This window comes from Plecotus auritus (genome assembly GCF_963455305.1).
Source record: "Plecotus auritus genome assembly, chromosome: 5".
Lineage (NCBI taxonomy): Eukaryota > Metazoa > Chordata > Mammalia > Chiroptera > Vespertilionidae > Plecotus > Plecotus auritus.
Window position 1 is genome coordinate 108,012,643 of NC_137776.1, and position 23,277 is coordinate 108,035,919.

Genomic DNA, 23,277 nt, shown 5'->3' on the forward strand with positions numbered 1-23,277 from the left:
ACAATGTTTGTATTGTGCATAGAAGGAAGGTTTGATTTCTAAACTTCCTGCTGAATTAAAAAAATAATTACTAATTTTTTTTACTAATAAAAATGAAAAACATATCGATGCAGAAAAACTGGAAAGAGTAGAGAAGCATATAAAAGAATTACAAATTTCTTAAAATCCTGACGGCTGAGAGAACATTTCGGTGCATATCCTTCCAGATACATATTTTCATATGTCTACATGGATCTTACATGTTTACACATATTTATTTACTTTAAATTTTGTTCTTTCCATCACCATCTATCCTGTCTTTGTTCTATGCATTTTTTAAAGCCGTTCATCACACACGCTTTCCCTGCCTTAAAGCTGAGCAGCCGTGCTTGTGAGGGACTGCAGTGCGCTCCAGCCCAGGCTGCACCTCATTCACTTCACGTGCTTCCTATCCTTGGACCACGATCTCTTCCCTCAGACCTTTTCAGTGTTATCAAATCATGTTGCAATGAACGACCTCATGTATCCATCTTGTTGAAGGTGTTTCCTTTTTTTAAAAAAAAATTTTTAGCCGAAACCGGTTTGGCTCAGTGGATAGAGCGTCGGCCTGCGGACTGAAGGGTCCCGGGTTCGATTCCGGTCAGGGGCATGTACCTTGGTTGCGGGCACGTCCCCAGTGGGGGGTGTGCAGGAGGCAGCTGATCGATGTTTCTCTCTCATCGATGTTTCTAGCTTTCTATCCCTCTCCTTTCCTCTCTGTAAAATACCAATAAAATATATTTAAAAAAAATTTTTTATTTCAAAGAGGAAAGGAGAGAGAGAGAGAGAGATAGGAACATCCATAATGAGAGAGAATCATTGATCGGCTGCCTCCTGCACGCCCCTTACTGGGGATGGAGCCCACAGCCTGGGCAAGTGCTCTGTCTGGGAATCGAACCATGATCTCCGGGTTCAACCATGATCGCTCAATCACTGAGTCACGCCGGCCAGGCATGAAGGTATTTTCTTAAAAACACTTTCCAAGAGAAGAACTTCTGGGTTGAATATAATTGTTTTTAAGGTTTTCAATAAACATTTGCCACTGGCTCTTCTGACATCTTTTTGTTTTGCCTCCCCTGGCAGTCAACAATGTTGGAATGATCCCCAGCCTTCTCCCGAGCCATTTCCTTAACACACCAGACGAAATCCAGGTATATCTGTGCTTTCTGTGGTGACGTCCTCTCAGCAGGGCCCAGGGAGGTTGTCTAGACAGAATTCTGTATTCCAGAGGGGTGTCTGGAGGTTTTTCTTTCTTCTCATCTTAGTACTTCGTCCACAGCAAGGCATCACTGTTCATGGCCATTTCTAAGATAAGGTCACCTCTCCCCTCCTCCACACATCACACCTGCCTGCTGCTGCTCTAGTCTTTGGGGGGCTCTGTGCTGTGCTGTATAAGGGGTACCCCTGCCTGAAAAATTTATGGCTGTGTATGCAAGTGGGAGAAGCTCTTTGGTTTTCTTTGTCTTCCCAGGTAATAAAATTTGTTCAGCGTTCAGCGTGAGGGAAGTGAGTGATACAAACTCTGCGGTTGAGGTATTTATTGTAAGTTCAGCAAGCTTGGCTCAAGCCCAGGGCCGCCACTGCTGGCCATGCGTGAATTTGTTGTGCATTTAGCCGCCCTGGAAGGTACTCCTTGTTATGTCTTCCCAGGCTCTGACCTTTGATGTCATGGGGTTATATCCCTTCTGAACAGGCTGTTGTGCTCCCAGTCCCCGCTTGTGCAGGTGTTCCCATGGTCCCATGTGAGCCCTAGTCTACTGCGTGGGGCAGAGTGCCCATTGCTTGGACACATCCTTGCCACACCCCTGCTTCTCCATTAAGCAGATGCCATTCTTCCTTCTTTCTCTATTCATTTCTGTACTTGTGCCCATTTCTGTGTCTACCCCCCTTTCCCTCTCTGTCTGTCTCGGGAGACTCTACTAGTTCCTTTATCTGGCCTCTGTAGCCCGGAACCTCCGCCTTAATATACAGCCGCTGGCCTTTCTGTTCTCTCTGCTGCTGTCCTCTGGGCCCACGCACGCTACCCTCTTCCTCCAGCTGGAAATTAACCATCTCCCTTGGAAAAGCTGTGTCCACATTCCTCTTTAAATTTTTTGAGGAAACTCTTTAACTTTTATTCAAGATCACACTGTACAGAACCAGAGTGCGGACGTCAGATGTTTCCCAATCCTAGTGCATGCTTGCTGAACATCCATTAGGAGCCGAATTTGCTGGCCGAGCGAGTGAGGGAACAGCTCAGACACGTGCCTTCGCCCACTTTATGTTTCTTTAGCACCAACTGCATGTCCAGAGAATGTCTCAACTGATTTGTGGTTATGGTTATTTATTACAGAGCCTCGTCCATTGCAACATCACCTCGGTAGTGAAGGTATGTGATCAGTGTATGTGCTGAATGCATTAACATGGAGCAGCTGCCGGTGGGTGGCAACTCAGGACCCTTGGCCCCTTCCCTGTGGAAGGAGAATCTCTGAAGTTGAACTGCACTTGACTGTGAGGCCGTGCGTGGCCTTTTAGTTGTCGTGTTCTGTTTTCATCAAGTGCAGTGAGGGATTCATTCTCCCTTGTGTTTGAGGCCTATTTCTGCCTTCAGTTTTGTCACATGTCAGAACATGTTAGACCTGACGGTGCTGAAGCTGATTCTGGATTCCAAGGTGACTTTTTAAAAAATTCAATACTTTCCTCTGATTTTATTCTAGTAAATAGAGGGAAAGCCGCTCTGTTTGAAAAAAAGACAGAGGGCAGGGCATGGTTTTTATGGACTCTTGTTCCATAAATACTTGCTGAATTGGAGTTCATGTATTTCTGACTCCAGCTCAGCCACTAGTTGGTTGGGCAGCGTTGGGCATGCTGTTTAACTCCCTGGAATCTCAGATTCCTCATCTGCTAGAAAAGTGCGGCACTGCGTCGTGCCAGGTGCTATTCAGCACAAGCATCTGCAGGCACAACTGCCACAGAGCTGTCCTGACTGTGCCCTGGAGAGAGCAGGCAGTTAGGGGAAAGGTGCTGCTTAGGAGCAGACCCAGCCGCTGCCTGGTGAGCGGATGGCACTTTGTGTGAACACTGTTTTCTTTCCTCTGAATGACAAGAACCCTCTAAATGGCTTGTGAGTGAGCCCTGGGCTCTGAGGCCCCACTTACCCCACAGCCAGGCATCTGGCTCAGGCCACAGAATTCACAGCTGCTCCTGGCACCCTGTGGCCATTCCTCAGGCCCCGTGGAAATGGAGCAGTGAGCAGGTATGACCCCTGGCTTCATGGGTCCGGACCCTGGTTGGGGAGCAGCGGGAGGCTCAATCTCATCTTGAAAACGTGGACTGGCCGTGGAGGACGGCTTTCCCAAAGGAGAATCAGCTGCTCTTGACCTAAGGAGAGGGGATGCGTGCTGAGTAGAGCAAAAAAAAAATTTTTTTTCCAGGTGGATAAGTTGGGCTGACAAAAATTGTTTTTACCATTGGTTGTTTTTCTGAAAGCATAGTGGTATTTTACGTAGCCTGCTCAGTGTTTATTGGTACACACATTCTTTTAGGCTGAGCAATCAATAGCTTTTCAAACTCCCAGCTGTTGTAATTATAAGTTTTATATTTCCAACTGTTGTCAGTAGTCTTACCACTAAAATCTTTCACATTATTTGACACGTGGATCTCTCACTCTTGGTCCATGTTATCACAGAGCTTCCCAGATATATTTGATAACCCCGACTCCTTTAGCCGAGGAATGCTTTGATTTGCTAAAAAATTATTTTATATATTGTTAGACACTAACTCCCCTAAATAACAGAAAACACATGGAAGGTTAGCTTGTAAGCATGCCAGCCCAGTTGTCCATGCTGGTGGGAGGCATGACAAGTATCGCTTAATTATTCCACAGGAGCCATCTGGAAATAATAGAGACCCCTGTCAAGGGCGGGGATGGGAGATGAGTTTTTGGGCAAAAGGAAGGCGAGATCAGAGACTAAATATTGGGAGCTTTGTGAAAGAGACTCACAAACCCGATGTCCTCTCTCTAAATGGGATTCCTCCCCCAGTGAGGCTAGACCAGTGGTCAACAAACTCATTAGTCAACAGAGCCCAATATCAACAGTACAACCATTGAAATTTCTTTTGAGAGCCGAAAACCAACTACTGCACATGGGCCAGGAAGTTTCAATTGCACTGTACGTGCGTGCCCACACGTGGTATTTTGTGGAAGAGCCACACTCAAGGGGCCAAAGAGCCACATGTGGTTCGCGAGCCGCAGTTTGCCAACCACTGGGGTAGAGAATTCATCTGGGAGACTTTGAAGACATGCTGGCGTGCTCCTCAGTCAAGTTGGAAAAGCCAAGGAAGGGTGATGACAATGTAGCCCTCATCCTTTTCTCACCTCCCTTCAAATCCAGGGTTTTAGGAGGCAGTCTCGTGGGTTCTAGGGACCACACCCCACCACGCTCTGGAGGACCCGCAGATGGGGGCATGGCAGGGACAGAGCCCACTGGGAGCTCCTGGGGCTCCGGGCCACGTGCAGAGGCTGGCAGAGCTAGTTTTCTGGCCTCAGGCCTTTTGATTTCTCTGCTTCACCCCACCCATTTGGTTCCTCTCTGTCTCAAACCTGCTCCCCAGACGGGGCCCCGGACCACTCTGATGTACTTTTGAGAACACTTTAGTCCACACAGTTGCCTCCTCCTTAATTCTTAAAATGTGTGCCTTGCAATTATGATGTGAAAAGCTCTTTAATGAGATGTTTAAGCTCCAGAAGTTGCAGAAAAGACCTCTTTTGGGGCAGAAGGTTGGGAGGGGAAGGGATTTCCCAATACAGTTGTAATTCTGACAGACAGACAGACAGACAGACAGACATGTCTGTCTGGGGAGCTATCACAGACCACTTGCAGGTTGCTTATGCGGCCGCTGTTGGATTGACAGGTGTCCTCCATCTCATCCCTGGTACTTGCGATGCTCATGGACACCTGTGATGTCCTGACGGCCCCCAATCCTAACTCATGCCTGAGGCTTGTGATGAGCAGCCTCCGCTTGCCTGTCTCCTGGGGAGAGAGTATCCAGGAACCTCAGTGCTGACCCCACTCCAGGGCAATTTCCATCATTTTTCACTGCCCTCATTTTGCAGAAAGGCTTGAGCTTTAGGAGGAGAAAGCAGAGGCCTCTGAGCAGTTGGGCCATTTGTCTGGGTTGCGTCCTGTGGGTTCCGGCCAGACTCTAGAGTTGCCAGAATGACCTCCAGTGCGAGTGGCCATCTGAGAAGATTAAGCAGTCCCCCAGCTTCCTCCCACACCCACTCCCCCAATTTGCACCGCCCATTGCTATTTAGTTTCTTTGTCAAGGCTTAACTTTGACCTTCTCTTGTAGATGACCCAGCTAATTCTGAAACACATGGAGGCCAGGTAAGGCCTTCCTTTGAAACAGTGTGGAGCACACGGACTCCCTGGCCTGGCAGTCGGCGGGTGTGGAGGCTGGGGCTAGGGCGCCTCTGGCTGCTGCTTTGACAAGTGATAACACTATGATGAAAGGACATGGACATTACAGGGGAAATAACATTCTGCCCGGCCAGCTTTGCAAACACACAAGCATATTTGAAGGTCAAGTGTAACATATACTGGAGGGAGGAAGAGAACAGCGGATTCAGCACACATTGTATTAAAAAATTAACTTACGTTGAGCATAAAAGAAACTTCAGAAGTTGGCCTGAGACCAAGACCATCTCTTTGTCATTTTGAATTTCAGCTCTTGTCAGAATGAATATTCCAATTCAGGGGTAAAAATCTTCACCCCATTAGTGCCTCCATTTATTCCACGTCTTTATCACCCGGTTACACACCCAGGTCGTGTTCATGAACAGCAAGTGGCTTCTTCCTCGAGGAAGCGGGGATTGCCCTGGCATTCTGATGTGCAGCTTCATGGTTTTTCTGAATTGAACCCATCTTGTTGGGGTGGATTAAAGAGATTACATTTCCAAAGGGTAATTAGGGAGCCCCGAGACTTGTGAGGGTGCCTGTGTGAGCAGATGATGGGCCATCCAATTCCACCCAAGACTGATGGCCTCTGCCTTGTTGTGGGTCGTCTCCATGGGCAGAAGGGCCCTGAGCGCCTGTGCCCATGCTTGAGGCAGAAGCATCTCCCGCTCTCCAGTCTGAGCTCAGTGGGTTCCTGCGTTTCGGTGGGGCCCCTTGTTGCAGCAGAACCCGTTCCCGGTCACAAGCCCTGATGCCCACTGACTGCCCAGGGACCCATTGTGAGACCGTGGCCCTGAGGGAGGCAGAGAGGAGTTTCCCAGTGCTCACATGGGCCCCTTGGTTTTCTTCCTTTTCATGGAGCCCTCAGGCAGCAAAGCCCCTGAAACTTTGCTTCTTTGCCTTTTAGGAGGAAAGGGCTCATCCTGAACATTTCTTCCGGGGTGGCCCTCTTTCCCTGGCCTCTCTACTCCATGTATTCGGCTTCCAAGGTGAGCGACAGATAGCATGGAGTTCCAGGCTCCTCCTCCCTCCCCTTGTTATTCCCGGTTGCCATTTTCCTTTGGACCATCTGGCCAGTCCATGGACAGATCGCAGGGAGGCGCTCTCCTGTGTCCAGGGCGGAGCTAGTCAGCAGTGGTTGGGGTGCCAATTAGAAGAAGGCACAGCCCTGGCTGATGAAGCCCTGAAGGAGCACAGCAGGGGGGGTGCGAGGGGGGAACAGGTGCAGCCCCGGCCCCAGCCCTCACTCACCTCCTTGCCTGGGAGCCCTGCTGTCCACTCCTCCCTGGTCTCCTCCCTGCCCTGGAGGCTCAGCCAGGCATCCCCGTGCCCTCCTCTTAAAAACAAACTCCGGGGGAGGGGGGTGCTCTACACAAGGGACAGCGCCACCCCCCCCCCCCGCCGGGTTGGGTCATTTATGTGCAGTGGCCCGAGGTATGTATTTATCCCCAATGTGTATGTTCCCACTCATTGAGGGATCTCAGACCAAGAAATGATGTCCTAACTGGCATCAGAGAAGCTGCCACGTTTTAAGACAACCTGGTGGGCTCCTGCGGGGCCTCTGGAATCTGCGGAAGTTGGTTCTGATGGAGTTTCTCCTTCTCACTCCAGGCTTTTGTGTGCACGTTTTCCAAGGCCCTGCAAGCGGAATATAAGGCGAAAGGAATAATTATCCAGGTGAGGCCAACAGTTTCGAGTCCCTGTGAAGGGGCGCTCCAGGTCCCCATGGAGTGGGGCCACTGCCTCCTGCAGGATTGGTGGTGACGTGCACCGGGAGGAAGTGGTCTGGATGCCTCTCTGGGGTTCCTGCAACCCTTGAGGTGGCCGCTGTGCCACTGTGGTTGCGCCTGCTGCCACCCTCTACCATGCCCTGGGCTGGAGCAGGAAACGGGGCCGGGTGAGTGAGTGCTCAGGAGCGCTGTCGCCCCTCTTGCTACCTGATGCTGCATCACGCCAGAAATTGGGGCCTGCTCAACCATCCTTTCCTCTGCTGTAGATACAGGAGACGGGCTTATGTGGGAGGATGGTGGAGAGGGAAAGAGAACACTGGGCACTGGTCCATGTTGGAAGGGGTGAGGGTGCCTCCCTTGCAGGCTGCTCATCTGTGCTTGGCCCCAGAGATCCTCACACCTGGCTCTGAGCAGCCGGGGAAGAGGGGCTCTGCCTCCGCTTTCACCCACAGCCACACACAGATTGGGTTGTCACTGCTGTCTGTAGGCTGAGCCATATGACATCTTGTATCAGCGATGTACATGTGGGTGGCTCGGCAACATGGAGTTAAGTGATTTCTAGGACCTGGAATAAAAGGTGTATTTGCAGAGGTTTTGTTGTTGCTGTCTGGGAGGAAGTTGTATGGCATACTATTAGAAGTGGAAAGGCTCACTCACCTTGACATCTTTTTTTTTTTTTTTTTTTAATATGTTTTAATTGATCTCAGAGAGGAAGGGAGAGGGAGAGAGAGATAGAAACATCAATGATGAGAGAGAATCATTGATCGGCTGCCTCCTGCATGCCCCCTACTGGGGATCGAGCCCACAACCCGGGCATGTGCCCTTGGCCGGAATCAAACCTGAGACTCTTGAGTCCACAAGCCAATGCTCTATCCGCTGAGCCAAACCAGCTAGGGGTCACCGTGACATCTTTAAAATTATTGGTGTGCATGTGGATTCTCAATTAAAATGCTCATGGGTGTGAGACTATCTCAGGTGGCTGCGTTATAAATTAACCAGCTATAGATAAAGCTTATTCAAAAGGCGGATATGAATTAATTGTGAGAACTTTGCAATTAATATTGGCTTCCCGCCACTGAGTGGCGGGAACAGCACACCCTGCCACTAGACCACTAGCTATTCGCTCTGCTGAACTGAAGTCTTGCCTAGCAGGGATTTTTCCTTCCTGTCCATCTTCCAGCTCCCAGCTGAAGACAGATTCCTTTTGCTAAAGTGCTACCCCATCTAGGCTATTCGCTGCAGTAAAAAATAACCCTTAACATCTCACTGACTTCCAACCACAAGATTTATTTCTCATTCACGATGCGCATTGCCTGGGAGCTGCCAGGGGATCAGCTCAGGGTAGTGATGCAGGGACTGGTGGATGGAGCAGCTGCTCCTTGAGTATTGTGAGCTGACACAACAGGGAAACGTGGTAGCAGTTCTAGACGGTCTTGCTTTGATAATGAAGGGCTCTGGCTCAGAAAAGACGCCTGTCACTTTTGCTCATACTCATTGGCCAGATCTGGTCACATGGTCCCACCCAACCATGTGTAATTCTATCTTGTGTCTGGAGGAGAAAAGAACTAAAAATGTTTGGTGAACCACACTAATGCTTACCAGAGCTACTTGCTTACTAGTCAAATGACAGTCTTAGCATCATCATGATCTTAAGAATTGTGGTGAGAGAGGCTGGGGCTGCCAAGTAAGTGGGTTCCATGGGGCAGCAGGGGTGGGTGGAGGTGGGGGAGGGGAGGGAGCCGCTTCCTGGACACAGGAGCCTCGGAGCTGCTCTCCTAGCAAGTGAGAGAAGGTGAAAAGGCTCTGTGACCTTTCAAAACCACTGGCCTCCCCAAACACTTATGTAATTGGTGCTCAATAAAGATTTGTCAATTGGGCAACGAAGCAGGCACTATAGACTTCAGTTTGATTTTCAAATCCCAGCTCTGTCACTTGCCATGTGAGTGATCCTGGAAAACCTGCTGAAACTTCTCGAGCCTCAGTCTCCCCATCTGTAAAAAGGGATTTACCATGCCTGCTCACTTCTCTAGGTTCTTATAAAGATCTAAGGAACGAACAAGTATGCAAATTTCACCACTGTTTATGAAGCCCCTATGCTCCACAATGAGGTGTTTTGTGAACCAAATCCCACAGTAGGAATGAAAATACTATTTTCCCATCTGGAAATGGGTTGGGAATGCATGCTCCTGCATCTCTCCAAGAGTAACACGTTGAGATCTTTGGAAGAAAGTGTTTTGCCAATTAACGATAACGTTCATTTCCATGAGGGCCCACTGAATCGTGTTGACTGATTCATTTATGAACAGTGTCATGTTAAGGGTGAAGTGAAGAAAATGTGACATGATGAAAACTGCAAACGTGATGTGAAGAAAAGTAAACCAAGAAAACAAGCACGGACCTTTTTTCTCTAAAGATGCCAAGATCTCTGTGTCTGGGAAAAAGTACTAGTAAGCCTCCTGCCAGGTGTGGGGACCGTGGTGGAAAGAGGGCGTCGTGAATGTGCAACCCAGAGGCTTTAGTTGCCCCATCGTTGGCTGTGTGCGTTAGAAACACACGTCTGAGAGAGGGTTGCCAGATAAAATACAGAGCACCCAATAAAATCTGAATTTCAGATAAATAAAAGTTTAAATGTAAGTATATCCCACGGAGTACTTGGGACATAGTTATACTGAATTTTTAAAACATTTTTAAAGTATTACATATGTCTCCTTTTCCCCCAGATTGACCTCCCCCCCCCTCCGCCACTGCCACTCCTGCCCCCCAGGAAAACCCCCCACCACTCCAGTGTCCATGTTCATTGGTTATGCTAATATGCATGCATACAAGTTCTTTGGTTGATCTCTAAACCCCACCCCCCCACCCCCGCCTCCCCTGCCTTCTTTCTGAGGTTGGACTGTCTGATCAGTGTTTTAGTCTCTGGATGTATTTTTGTTCATCAGTTTATGTTGTTCATTATATCCCACATATGAGTGAGATCATGTGATACTTATCTTTCTCTGACTGGCTAATTTTGCTTAGCACAATGCTCTCCAGGTCCATCCATGCTGTTGCAAATGGTAAAATTTCCTTCTTTTTTATACTGGCATAGTATTCCATTGTGTAGATGTACCACCATTTTTTAATCCACTCATCTGCTGATGGGCACTTAGGCTGTTTCCAAATCTTAGCTATTGTAAATTGTGCTGCTATGAACATAGGGGTGCATAAGTCCTTTCTGATCGGTGTTTCTGGTTTCTTGGGATATATTCCCAGAAGTGGGATTACTGGGTCGAATGGGAGTTCCATTTTTAATTTTTTGAGGAAATTTCATATTGTTTTCCACAGTGGCTGCACCAGTCTGCATTCCCACCAGCAGTGCAGGAGGGTTCCTTTTTCTCCGCATCCTCGCCAACACTTGTTGTTTGTTGATTTGTTGATGATAGCCATTCTGACAGGTGTGAGATGGTACTGAACTGTTGTTTTGATTTGCATCTCTCGGATGATTAGTGACTTTGAGCCTGTTTTCATATGTCTCTCGGCCTTCTGTATGTCCTCTTTCAAAAAGTGTCTATTCAGGTCCTTTGCCCATTTTTTGATTGGGTTGTTTATCTTCCTTTTGTTAAGTTGTATGAATTCTCTGTAAATGTTGGAGATTAAACCCTTATCGGTGATAACATTGGCAGATATGTTCTCCCACGCAGTGGGCTTTCTTGTTTTGTTGATGGTTTCTTTTTCTGTGCAGAAGCGTTTTATTTTGACGTAGTCCCATTTGTTTCTTTTCTCCTTAGTTTTCCTTGAAAATGGAAACTAGGGGCTGTATCGGTAAAGATATTGCTACTACATATGTCTGATATTTTGCTGCCTATGGAGTTTTCTAAGATTTTTATGGTTTCCCATCTTATATTTAAGTCCTTTAACCATGTTTAGTTTATTTTTGTGAATGGTGTAAGTCGGTGGTCTAGTTTCATTTTTTTGCATGTATCTGACCAAATTTCCCAACACCATTTATTGAAGAGACTGTCTTGACTTCATTGTATGCTCTTGCCTTCTTTGTCAAATATTAATTGAGCCTAATGGCTTGGGTGGATTTCTGGGTTCTCTGTTCTGTTCCATTGGACTATATGCCTGTTCTTGTGCCAGTACCAGGCAGTTTTGAGAACCGGGGCTTTGTAATATAGCTTGATATTTGGTATTGTGATCCCTCCAAATTTGTTCTTCTTTCTCAGAATTGCTGTGGCTATTCGAGGTCTTTTTTTATTCCAGAAGAATTTTTGGAGAGTTTGTTCTAGGTCTGTGAAATATGCTGTAGTATTTTAATGGGAATTGCATTGAATCTATAAATTGCTTTGGGTAGTATGGACATTTTAATGATGTTGATTCTACCAATCCATTTGTTTATGTCTTCCTCTATCTCTTTTTCTCAATGTCCTGTAGTTTTCCGAGTACAGGTCTTTTACTTTCTTATTTAAGTTTATTCCTAGGTATCTTAATTTTTTTGTTGCGATGATAAATGGGATTTTTTTTTTAATTTCTCTTTCTGTGAGTTCATTATTGGTGTATAAAAAAGCTATAGATTTCTGGGTGTTGATTTTGTATCTTGCTACATTGCCGAATTCATTTATTAAGTCTAGTAGTTTTTTGATGGAGTCTTTGGGGTTTTCTATGTACAATATCATGTCATCTGCGAATAATGACAGTTTTATGTCTTCTTTTCCAATTTGAATGCCTTTTATTTTTTCTTCTTGTCTGATCGCTATGGCTAGCAATTCCAGTACTATATCGAACAGGAGTTGTAAAAGTGGGCACCCCTGTCTTGTTCCTGTTCTTAGGTGAAATGGTTTTAGTTTTTGCCCATTGAGTATGATGTTGGCTATAGGTTTGTCATATAAGGCTTTTATTATGTTGAGGTATGATTTCTCTATTCCCACTTTGCTGAGAGTTTTTATCAAGAAAGGTTGTTGAATTTTGTCAAATGCTTTTCCTGCATTGATTGATATGATTATGTGATTTTGTCTCTCAATTTGTTTATGTGATGTATCACATTTATTGATTTGCAGATATTGTACCCTCGTGGTATCCCCAGAATAAATCTCACTTGGTCATGTTGTATGATCTTTCTAATGTAATGCTGGACCTGATTTGCTAGAATTTTGTTGAGGATTTTAGCATCTATGTTCATCAGGGATATTGGCCTGTAGTTCTCTTTCTTTGTGGTATCTTTATCTGGTTTTGAAATTAGGGTAATGCTGGCTTCATAGAAAGAGCTTGGAAGTGTGCTTTCCTCTTGAATTTTTTGGGATAGTCTCAGGAGGATAGGTTTTAGTTCTTCTCTGAATGTTTGGTAGAACTCCTCTCTAAAGCTGTTCAGACCAGGGCTTTTATTTGCTGGAAGATTTTTGATTACTGCTTCAATTTCATCGATAGTTATCAGCTTATTCACGTTTTTTGATTCTTCCTGATTGAGTTTTGGAAGCTAGTATTTTTCTAAGAATATGTCCATTTTGTCTAGGTTGTCCAGTTTGTTGGAGTAGAGTTGTTTGTAGTATTTTTTTTTTTTTTTTTTACAATCCTTTGTATTTCTGTGGGGTCTGTTGTTACTTCACCTCTTTCATTTCTGATTTTGTTTATTTGGTTCCTCTCTCTTTGCTTCTAGGTGAGCCTGGCTAGAAGTTCATCGATCTTGTTTATCCTTTCAAAGAACCAGGCCTTGGTTTTATTGATCTTTTGTATTTTTTTTTTTTTTTGTCTCTATGTCATTTATTTCTGCTCTGATTTTTATTATTTCCTTCCTTCTACTTACTCTGGGCTTTTCTTGTTTGTTACTCTCTAATTAAGTTGTAGGGTTAGGTAATTTATTACCATTTTTTTTGTTTGTTTTTTGAGGTAGGCCTGTAGAACTATGAACGTCCCTCTCAGGACTGCTTTCACTCTGTCCCATAGATTTTGGATTGTTGTGTTTTCATTGTTGTTTGTTACAAGGATGCTTTTTATTTCTTCTTTGGTATCTTTGGTAACCCAATCATTGTTTAATAGCATGCTATTTAGCCTCCAAGTGTTTGATTTATTTTATTTTTTTATTGTAGTTTATTTCTAATTTTATGCCATTGTGATCTGAGAAGATGCTTGATATGATTTCTATCTTCTTGAATTTGAAGAGACTTTGCCTGTGTCCCAATATGTGGTCTATCTTTGAAAATGTCCCATGTGCACTTGAGAAGAATCTATATTCTGTAGCTTTGGGGTGAAATCTGAAAATGTCAATTAATTCCATCTGATCTAGTGATTCATTTAGAAATGATGTTTCTTTGCTGATTTTTTATTTAGAGGATTTAACTAGTGGCATCAATGGGGTATTAAAGTCCCCTATTATTACTGTACTAGAGGCCCGGTGCACGAAATTCATGCACGGGGGTGTGTGTGTCCCTCAGCCCAGCCTGCACCCTCTCTAATCTGGGACCCCTTGAGGGATGTCGGGCCTAAACGGGCAGTCAGACATCCCTTTCACAATCCAGGACTGCCAGCTCCCAACTGCTCACCTGCCTGCCTTCCTGATTGCCCCTAACCGCTTCTGCCTGCCAGCTTGATCACCCCCTAACCACTCCCCTGCCAGCCTAATTGCCCCTAACTGCTCTCCCCTGCTGGCCTGGTCCCCCCCCAACTGCCCTTCCCTGCAGGCCTGGTCCCCCCCAACTTCCCTCCTCTGCCGGCCTGGTCATCCCTAACTGCCCTCCCCTGCAGGCTTGATCGCCCCCAACTGCCCTCCCTTGCAGGCTTGGTCCCTCCCAACTGCCCTCCCCTGCTGGCCATCTTGTGGTGGCCATCTTGTGTCGACATGGGGCAGTCATCTTTGACCACATGGGGGCAGCCATCTTGTGTGTTGGAATGACAGTCAATTTGCATATTACTCTTTTATTAGATAGGATTGCTGTCAATCTCTCCCTTGATATCTTCCAGAATTTTTTTTTATGTATTTGGGTGCTCCTGTATTGGGTACATATATGTTTACCAGAGTTATATCCTCTTGTTGAATTGCTCTCTTTAGTATTATGAAGTGGCCTTCCTTATCTCTTGTTATGGCCTTCACTTTGAGGTCTATTTTGTTAGATATAAGTATTGCTACCCCAGCTGTATTTCATTTCCATTCACCTAAAAAAATTTTTTTCCATCACTTCACTCAGTCTGTGTTAGTCCTTTGTTCTGAGGTGGGTCTCTTGTAGACAGCAGATATATGGGTCATGGTTTCTTATACATTCAGCTACCCTATGTCTTTTGTTTGGAGCATTTAATCCATATATGTTTATGGTTATTATTGATAAGTACTACTTTGTCGCCATTTTTATTCTTTATGCCTATATTTCTTCTTCCATTCCTATTTCTTCTTTTTTACAGCAGTCTCTTTAGCATTTATTACATTGGTGGCTTGATGGTAATAAACTCCCTCAGCCTTTTTTTGTCTGTGAAGCTCCTTATTTCACCTTCAATTTTGAATGATAGCTTTGCTAGGTATAGTATTCTTGGTTTCAGTTCCTTGCTTTGCATCACTTTGTATATTTCATTCCATTCCCTTCTGGCCTGATGTGTTTCTGTTGAGAAATCAGTTGATAGTCTAATGGGAGATCCCTTATAGGTAACTTTCTGTTTCTCTCTGGCAGCCTTTAACATTCTTACTTTGTCATTGGTGTTTGCCAATTTAATTATGAAGTGTCTTGGTATCCATCTTTTTGGGTTCCTCTTGTTTGGGACTCTGTGTGCTTCTTGGACTTGTGTGAGGTTTTTTTCCCCAATATCAGGGAAGTTTTCTGTCATTATTTCTTCAAACAGGTTTTCTATTCCTTGCTTCTCTTCCTCTCCTTCTGGTACCCCTATGCATATGTTGCCATTATGCATATGTTGTTTTGTTTTGTGTTGTCCCAAAGCTTCCTTAGGCTCTCCTCCAGCTTTTTAAGTTTTTTTTTTTCCAGTTGCTGCTCTTCTTGGGTGTTTTTTCCTACCCTGTCTTCTAGCTCACAGATGTAGTCCTCAGTTTCTTCTAGTCTACTGTTGATGCTTTCTATTGTGTTCTTTATCACAGCTGTGTCATTCTTCATTTCTTCTTGGTTCTTCTTCATTTCCTCTTGATTCTTACACATGTTGTTGAATTTGTCTTCCATCTTTTTCAGCATCCTTGTGACCATTGCTCTGAATTCTTTCTCTGACAAATTGCTTGCCTCCATTTCATTTACTTCCTTTTTTGGTGAGTCCTCCTTTTCTTTCGTATGGGGTCTGTTTCTTTGTCTCCCCATTTTTGCTCCTCTCAGGGTGTCTGGTTATGTGGTTCACTCTCTACCATGTTGACTGAAAGGCACAAAATACAACTCGACAAGACACAACACAGAGGGAACAAAACACAAATGTATTCACAACACTTATAACCCCAATAAAGGTGACCACCAGAGAAAAGAGAATTAGGGGAGAGAAAAGAGTGCAAAAATGATATTGAGAAGAGGAAAAAAAGGTAAGAGAGCAAAGAAAAAGAAGAAAAAAGAAGGGGAAAAATATACAAACATGGGGAGAAAACTCCACAAAACAAATAAATAAACCAAAAAATGCAAACCACAAACACCCAGAAAAAAAAGGGGAACTGAATCTGAAGAGGCAGAGCTTATTTCCAGAAGGTAAGGTAAAGGAATTGAATGATGGGGGAATGGCCACAGTTCAATATAGAGGAGGTAGAAAGAGAATGAGTGGATAAGAAGATAAGTAGCCAGAACCAGTTTGGCTCAGTGGATAGAGCGTCAGCCTGCAGACTGAAGGGTCCCAGGTTCGATTCCGGTCAAGGGCGTGTGCCTTGGTTGCGGGCACATCTCCAGTGGGAGGTGTGTAGGAGGCAGCTGATCGATGTTTCTCTCTCATCGATGTTTCTAACTCTCTATCCCTCTCCGTTCCTCTCTGTAACAAATCAATAAAATACATTAAAAAAAAGAAGATAAGTAAAAAACAAAATAACAATAAAAATTCTTCCTTTTCTTTAATCTATCTATATATTCATCTATTTTTGGAAAAGGAGAATAGAGTAGAGAGCAAATAGGCTTGAGTTTGATGAATGAAACTAAGCAATTAGGAGAAGAGAGCAAGCAAGGAAAAACAAAAGCATAAAAAAATTGGCTAGTGAAGAAAGAGAAAAGAGAACTTGGAGAAGGGGAGAGGAAATTAGATATATGGGTAAGCCAGCAGAGACTAGTATAATAGTAACACATCAATAAAGCAGATAAAGAAGATCAATTTTTAATAAGGAGTAAAAAGAGAGAGAAAAATGTTCTCCAGGTGTCCTCTGGAGCCATGGATTGTCTCACCAGCTGTGCTTAATTCATCAATTCCGGGTGGATGTTATTCGATTTAGTTGTTTCTTCTATCTGCTCCATGAGAAGGTGCAGGACACGTCTGCCTATTCGGCAGCCATTTTGTCTCCCCCAGTTCTACTGAATTTTGTTGTTGCTGCTGTTTTCCTGGATTTGATTGAACTGAGTGTCCTGCACTTTTATTTCAAAGCCTGGCAACCATGCTCGGAGAGCTGGCTCATGCCTCAGCCGTGTGCACTCGGGGCCCTGTGGTGTGTGGCTGAGCCTCCCCTGGCGTTAGTGGCAAAGGGAAACCAGGGGCTGATTGTCAGCTCTGTGCTGCTTCTGTGCCTGTGCAGCACCCCTTTCCTGTTTCGGACCCTGGAACTTCTGACAGGAAGGGTTGGGGAGGTGGGGGTTCGCTTCTCAGGGTTGGGGAGGTGGGGGTTCACTTCTCAGGGATGGGCAGATCGCTGCTGTGTTACGGCTTTATTTCCCATTGTAGGTGCTGACCCCCTATGCTGTTTCAACCCCAATGACAAAGAATCTCAACACCAGCCTGATAACCAAGACTGCCGATGAGTTTGTTAAAGAATCACTCAATTACGTCACATTTGGAGATGAAACCTGTGGCTGCCTCGCCCATGAAATCCTGGTAATTGATAACTTCTCCTTCTTGAAGCGAGTGAGCACGGGTGTGCAGGAGGCCCTTGCGGGCTGAGCCAGCAATTCTTCAGCATTGGAGGCGGGGTGCTCAGCCCCTGCACACCCCGAGCCAGGCAGTCTCACCCCTGGCTTCCTCACTTCTTCCTCAGAAAGGAAGGAGGCTCCAGAGCTCCTGGAAGAGCCGGCCGAGACCCAGAGAACGTCTCCGTGGGCTGCTGTGGCCTCTGACCCTCTGTTAGTAAATGTTTAACTCTGGCTCTCCAGGAGGAAAGTAAAACAGCACCTGATTTGTAGCATTTGCTGATTTCCATGATTTAAATCCTCCAGTGTGCTGTCACTGCACATGAGTGGGGCGTGTGCATAGCTGGCTCTGTGAGCAGTGAAGCTGGTCCTGGCACGCCATGGACCCCGTCACATGAAAATAAGGTTCACTAGCATGTGGCACCACGAGTTCTTGCCATTCCCTGGCCACTTTTAGAAACAAATACAGGCCTGGCCAGTGTGGCTCATGGTTGAGTGTTGTCCCATGCACAGAAGTTGCTGGTTCCATTTCCGGTCAGGGCACATGCCTGGGTTGTGGGCTTTATCCTTGGTAGGGGGCATGCAGGAGGCAACCGACTGATGTTCTCTCTTACATCAATGTCTCTCTCTCTCTCTCTCTCTCTCTCTCTCTCTCTCTCTCTCTCTCTCTCTTGCTTTCTCTCTTTTACTCTCCCTTCCTCTCTCTCTAAAAATATCAATAAAAACATATTTTTAAAAAAGAAACAAATACAAACATGAAACAAAGGTCGATGAGAATGTTGTGTGCTAACAGTGAAAACACAACACAGTGTCAGTGTAGTGCTGTTTCCAGCATCACCAGGCATTTTAGCCAGATCGGATTTCTCCTGCAGTCTCATTGTAATAGAATCTGGGTGGGAAGAACACGAAGACACTGGGAGAGGGAGCAGCAGGAAGAGAAAGTGCTCGCTGAGAGGAAGAAGGGGCGGGTGCTGCTTTACTGTGGACTCAGTTCTCTTTATTTATAATTTCCTCAGGGCTGGTCCTGTAAGTGACTGTCTTGGTTTCTGAGAAAACCTTGTTTGCAGAGAAAGTGTCACAGAAGCTTTAAATTTTAGCAACTTCAGTCATGCACCATACAACTGTGCTCTTGTCAGCAATAGACCACATGTCTGATGGTGGTCCCATAGGTTACAATGGAGCAAAGATCAAAATTCCTATTGCCTACTGATGCATAGTCATCATAGTGTTGCAGCAACGTGTTACTTACGCGTCTGCGGTGATGCTGGTGTAAACAAACCTACTATGCTGCCAGTTTTATATTAGCAGCAATCCCACTTCTGAGAATATATCCTAGGAGTCCCGAAACACCATTTAAAATGCATGCACCCCTATGTTCATAGCAGCGTTATTTACAATAGTCAAGATCTGGAAACAGCCCAAGTGCCCATCAGCAGATGAGTGGATAAAAAAGCTGTGGGACATTTACACCATGGAATACTATGTGGCTGTAAAAAAGAAGGAACTTTTACCCTTTGTGACAGCATGAAGGGACCTGGAGATTATTATGCTAAGGGAAATAAGCCAGTCAGAGAAAGACAAATATCATACAATCTCACTAATATGTGGAATCTAATGAACAAAATAAACGGACGAACAAAATGGAACCGGAAGCATGGACACATGGCCTGCGCCTGAGGGGCGGGGGTGACTGGATAAAGAAGGTGAAGGGATGAGCTAAAGAACTTATATGCATACCCCATGGACACGGACAATAGTTTGGTGAAGGCCAAAGGAGGCGGAGTGGGGTGGGTGGAGGTGGGCAAACAGGGGGAAGGGGGACACCTGCAATAATGTCAATACTAAAAATTTTAAAATAATAATAATAAAAGGTATAGCACATACTATTATCTATAGTGTGTATTACCTGATATGAAAATAAATGACTATGTTACTGGTTTATATATTTACTATACTTTTTATACTTTTTAAAAATGTGTACTCTTTCTACTTATGAAAAGTCTTCTGTAAAACAGCATGCCATGTTACCATGGCAGCAGCCTCATACTTCTCGTGTTGGCCATGTCCCTTGAGTGCATCGTTTTCTCTTGTGCTTGATTTAACCTTGTGTTGTTTATTCACTGTGGCCCTTGCGCACACAGAACCCACTGTTAATGCTGCCAGTAAGAGGCCATGTTGCGTGATTGACCTGGAGATGAAATGAACAGTGATTCAGGACTACGGATTTGGAAAATCAGTGATGGTTTTTGCTCACCAGTCAGGCATGTCCCATTCCACCATACCTATGGTCATCAACAACAGGAAGAAAGCGAGGGGAGCTGAGAAGGGACTATACCAGGGGTGGGCAAACTTTTTGACTCGAGGGCCACAATGGGTTCTTAAACTGGACCGGAGGGCCGGAACAAAAGCATGGATGGAGTGTTTGTGTGAACTAATATAAATTCAAAGTAAAGGAGCGGAGGGGAGAGCAAGAGAACCGGATAGAACAGCCCGATCCGGCCCGCAGGCCGTAGTTTGCCCACGGCTGGACTATACCAATGCCCTGAATTGAAGACTAGTCACAGAAGCGTGTCCCTCTCAGAACCATGGTGATCATGTCCAAAGCAAAAAGTTTGTGATGTTGAGAGAAAAGGCTGCACCTGACTGTGATGTTGAAAGTATTGCGAGCTCCGGGCGCTTTAAGCAATTCAAAATAATTACCCAATGCGTAAGGTGAAAGTGAGTGGCAAGTCTGCAAGTGCTGATGAGAAAGCAGCTGAAGAAGTTTTGGAAACTCCAGAGAAGCTGGTTGTGGAGGAAAATTACTTGCCAGAGCAAATGTTCAGTGTGGAGGGAACGTCCCTGTTTGGAATGGACACCTGAAAGGACTTTCATCCATAACGGGGCCAAGTCAAGGCCAGATTTTAAGGCGTTTAAGGACAGAATCGCACTCTTGCTTGGAGAGATGTTTCAGGCGTCAAATGGAAACGCTCTGTGATCTGGCACAGTGAGAAGCGCAGGGCCCCCAAACATGTCCATCAGCACACACGGCCACTGTGCAGGAGCAACGCGAAGTCCTCGGTGTTCCCGCTCCTCTTCCAAGACGCCTTCCTCAATGGCGATGCCAGCAAATGGAGCAGCACTGTTTGGAGAATAGTGCCTTTCAAGACTTCGCTTATTATTTACAATCTTCCTTGTATTGGCGATCTTCATCCCAAAATCGAAGCGTGTTTCTCCCTCCAAACACGCCAGTGGGTCAGGGAGTTACAGCAGCTTTTAAAGCTTACTACCTGAGGACGACCTTTGCACAGGCCATTGCTGCAACTGCCGAAGGCACTGATACAATTTTGGAAAAATTACATCTTCAGCTGCTTCAAGAGCCTTGCTTGGGCTTGGGGTGATGCCACCAAGGAGGGTATGAACGGCACCTCAAGAAGCTTGTCCATGACTTCAAAGGATTTGCCAAGGGTGAGGAGGTTGCAAGAATCCACAAGGCTGTGGTTGAGATGGCAAACAGCCTTCACCTGGGTGTGAATGAGGGCGACAGCGAGGAGCTAGGAGGGGTGGGTTCTGAGGAAGTGACTAGGAGGAGTTATTGGAGTGGAAACAGGAATGCGTAGCTGAAGAAGAAGCCAGGGGAAAGGGAAACGCAGGAGAAGAAAAAGAACCTCTAAGAAAATTCACGGTGAAGGGTCTAGCTAGCCGAAGGTTTGCCAACCTCAACAAGCTTCTTTAATAGTTGTTCATTAATTTAAAAACACCAAAAGGTTTTCACTTACAGAGAAGAATGTTCATGTTGCATTATCTGCTCACAAGCAAATCTATGATGAAAAAAATGTTAACAAGCCGCCATGGACATATTTCCAAAAAGAGTGACACCTCCTCAGTAGAGCAGGTCATTGCCCCTGAAGACCTGCTAGTGGGACAGGATGTGGGGGTGGAAGACAGAGTGACGATCCCGACCCTGTGTGCGCCTAGGCTAGTGTGTGTTTGTATCTTAGTTTTTCTGTTTGTTTTTTTTTATTTATTTACATTCTTTATTGTTGAAAGTATTACATATGTCTCCTTTTCCCCCCATTGACCTCTCCCTGGCTGCTCCCACCCCCAGCACATGCCCTCACCCTCCTATCTGTGTCCATTGGTTATGCTTATATGCATGCATACAAGTCCTTTAGTTGATCTCTTACCCCCCTCTCTTCCCTCACTCCCCTTCTCTCTGAGGTTTGACGGTCTGTTCGAAGCTTCTATGTCTCTGGATCTGTTTTTGTTCATCAGTTTATGTTGTTCATTATATTTCACAAATGAGTGTGATCTCATAATATTTATCTTCCTCCAACTGGCTAATTTTGCTTAGTATAACGCTCTCCAGATCCATCCATGCTGTTATGAATGGTAAGAGTTCTTTCTTTTTTACAGCAGCATAGTGTTCCATATATCTTAGTTTTTAACAAAAAGTTTAAAAAGTAAAAAAAATTAAAATTTAAAAATAGGAAAAAACTTATAGAATAAGGATATAAATAAAAAATAATTTTGTACAGTTATAAAATGTGTTTGTGTTTGAAGCTAAGTGTTATTGCAGAAGAACTGAAAGTTAAAAATACTAAAAAGTTTATAAAGTAGAAAAGTTATAGCAAGCTAAGCTTAATTCATTATTGAAGAATTAAATCCTTAAAAATAAATTTAGTGTATCTTAACTATATAGTGATTAAAAGTTTACATAGCAAACAGTAATGTACTGGGCCTTCTAATTCACCCACCACTCACTCACTGCCTCACCCAGAGCAACTCTAGTTTTGTGAGCGCCACTCATGGTAAGTGTCCTATACAGATGTACATTTTTTATCTTTTCTACCATATTGTAACCATATTTAAAATTTTTAAATATACTTTTTCTATGTTTAGATACACAAATACTTATCATTGTGTTATAACCACCTAGCAGGGGTCCTCAAACTATGGCCCGCGGGCCACATGCGGCCCGCCGAGGACATTTATCCGGCCCGCCGGGTGCTGCTGCCTGTCCTGCTTAGCAGCCGACTCGTCCCGGGCCCGCAGTGCGCATAGGAATTTGTTCATAGTTTTTTTTTTAAACTATAGTCCGGCCCTCCAACGGTCTGAGGGACAGTGAACTGGCCCCTGTTTAAAAAGTTTGAGGACCCCTGACAGCATTCAGTACAGTAATGTGCTGTACAGGTTGTTGCCTACGAGCAATAGTATATACCACACAGCCTAGGCATGTAGGAGGAGGTACCATCTAGGTTTGTGTAAGTATGCTTTATGATGTTTGCACAATTACAAAATCATCGAATGATGCATTTCTTAGAATGAATCCTTCTTGTTAAGTGACACATGACTGTACTAGGAGATTTTGAGACTTAACTTCAGTAGTCAGAAGAAATATTTTTTTGAAATGATAAATATAAACTGAGATGTTTTAGCTGTGACTTCCTTGCTCTTCTTTTCACCCAGACACTCATGTTTTTGTCTATTTAAGGCAAGCTTTCTGAGCCTGATCCCATCATGGGCCATCTACAGCAGCTTGGTCAAGAAGCTACTCCTGACTCATTACACCAACTACCTCAAGAGGAACGCCAATATCAGATAGTCTGGGGGGCCTGATGGGCCATCCAGCATCATTTTCTTCACCAGGTTCTGCATTGACTGCAGAGGGTCAAGGAACAGACCATCACCCATCACCCCCTGAAGCTGGAGGTCCATGCCACAGATACAGTACCTAGAATACAATTTGTGTGCCAATTAGCTCATGTTAAAATCAAGCACAAATGGAAACAGGCCTTGAACATTCCCTGAGCAGATAAAGCCAATTTATTCATACAAGCAAAACTTAGTTTAGCTTATTTTATAAGACCAAAGATGGGACTCGGGGCAGGCCACCCTCAAATATGTCACTTCGGCATATTTATGATTTTGAATTAAAATTACTTAAATAGCAAGAGTACTCTGACCCTCCTTTGCCTTCCGTGACCATCTTTGGAAAATACAATGAGCCACACTAATTAATCTTAATATAAGTGTTTATCCCAGCACATATCAATTATGGGGAGTTGGAATTTCAACTATTGGTAGAAAAACTTAAAGTGTAGACATTGTACTTATAAACCTTCACAT

At 44.8% G+C, this 23,277-nt stretch overlaps 1 protein-coding gene across 1 annotated transcript in view; it reads left to right on the forward strand.

The window, feature by feature from the left end:
• Positions 1 to 22,753, forward strand: part of HSD17B3 (hydroxysteroid 17-beta dehydrogenase 3) — a gene marked incomplete at both ends in the record, with an annotated part of 52,606 nt that extends 29,853 nt beyond the window's left edge. Inside the window, 7 exons of the mRNA XM_080669104.1 lie at positions 1,102 to 1,169; positions 2,351 to 2,386; positions 5,353 to 5,387; positions 6,364 to 6,445; positions 7,068 to 7,133; positions 16,988 to 17,137; positions 22,643 to 22,753. Of these exons, the coding sequence (XP_080525230.1) occupies positions 1,102 to 1,169; positions 2,351 to 2,386; positions 5,353 to 5,387; positions 6,364 to 6,445; positions 7,068 to 7,133; positions 16,988 to 17,137; positions 22,643 to 22,753 (548 nt within the window). The remainder of the gene's footprint in view (positions 1 to 1,101; positions 1,170 to 2,350; positions 2,387 to 5,352; positions 5,388 to 6,363; positions 6,446 to 7,067; positions 7,134 to 16,987; positions 17,138 to 22,642) is intronic.
• Positions 22,754 to 23,277: the final 524 nt, after the last annotated feature.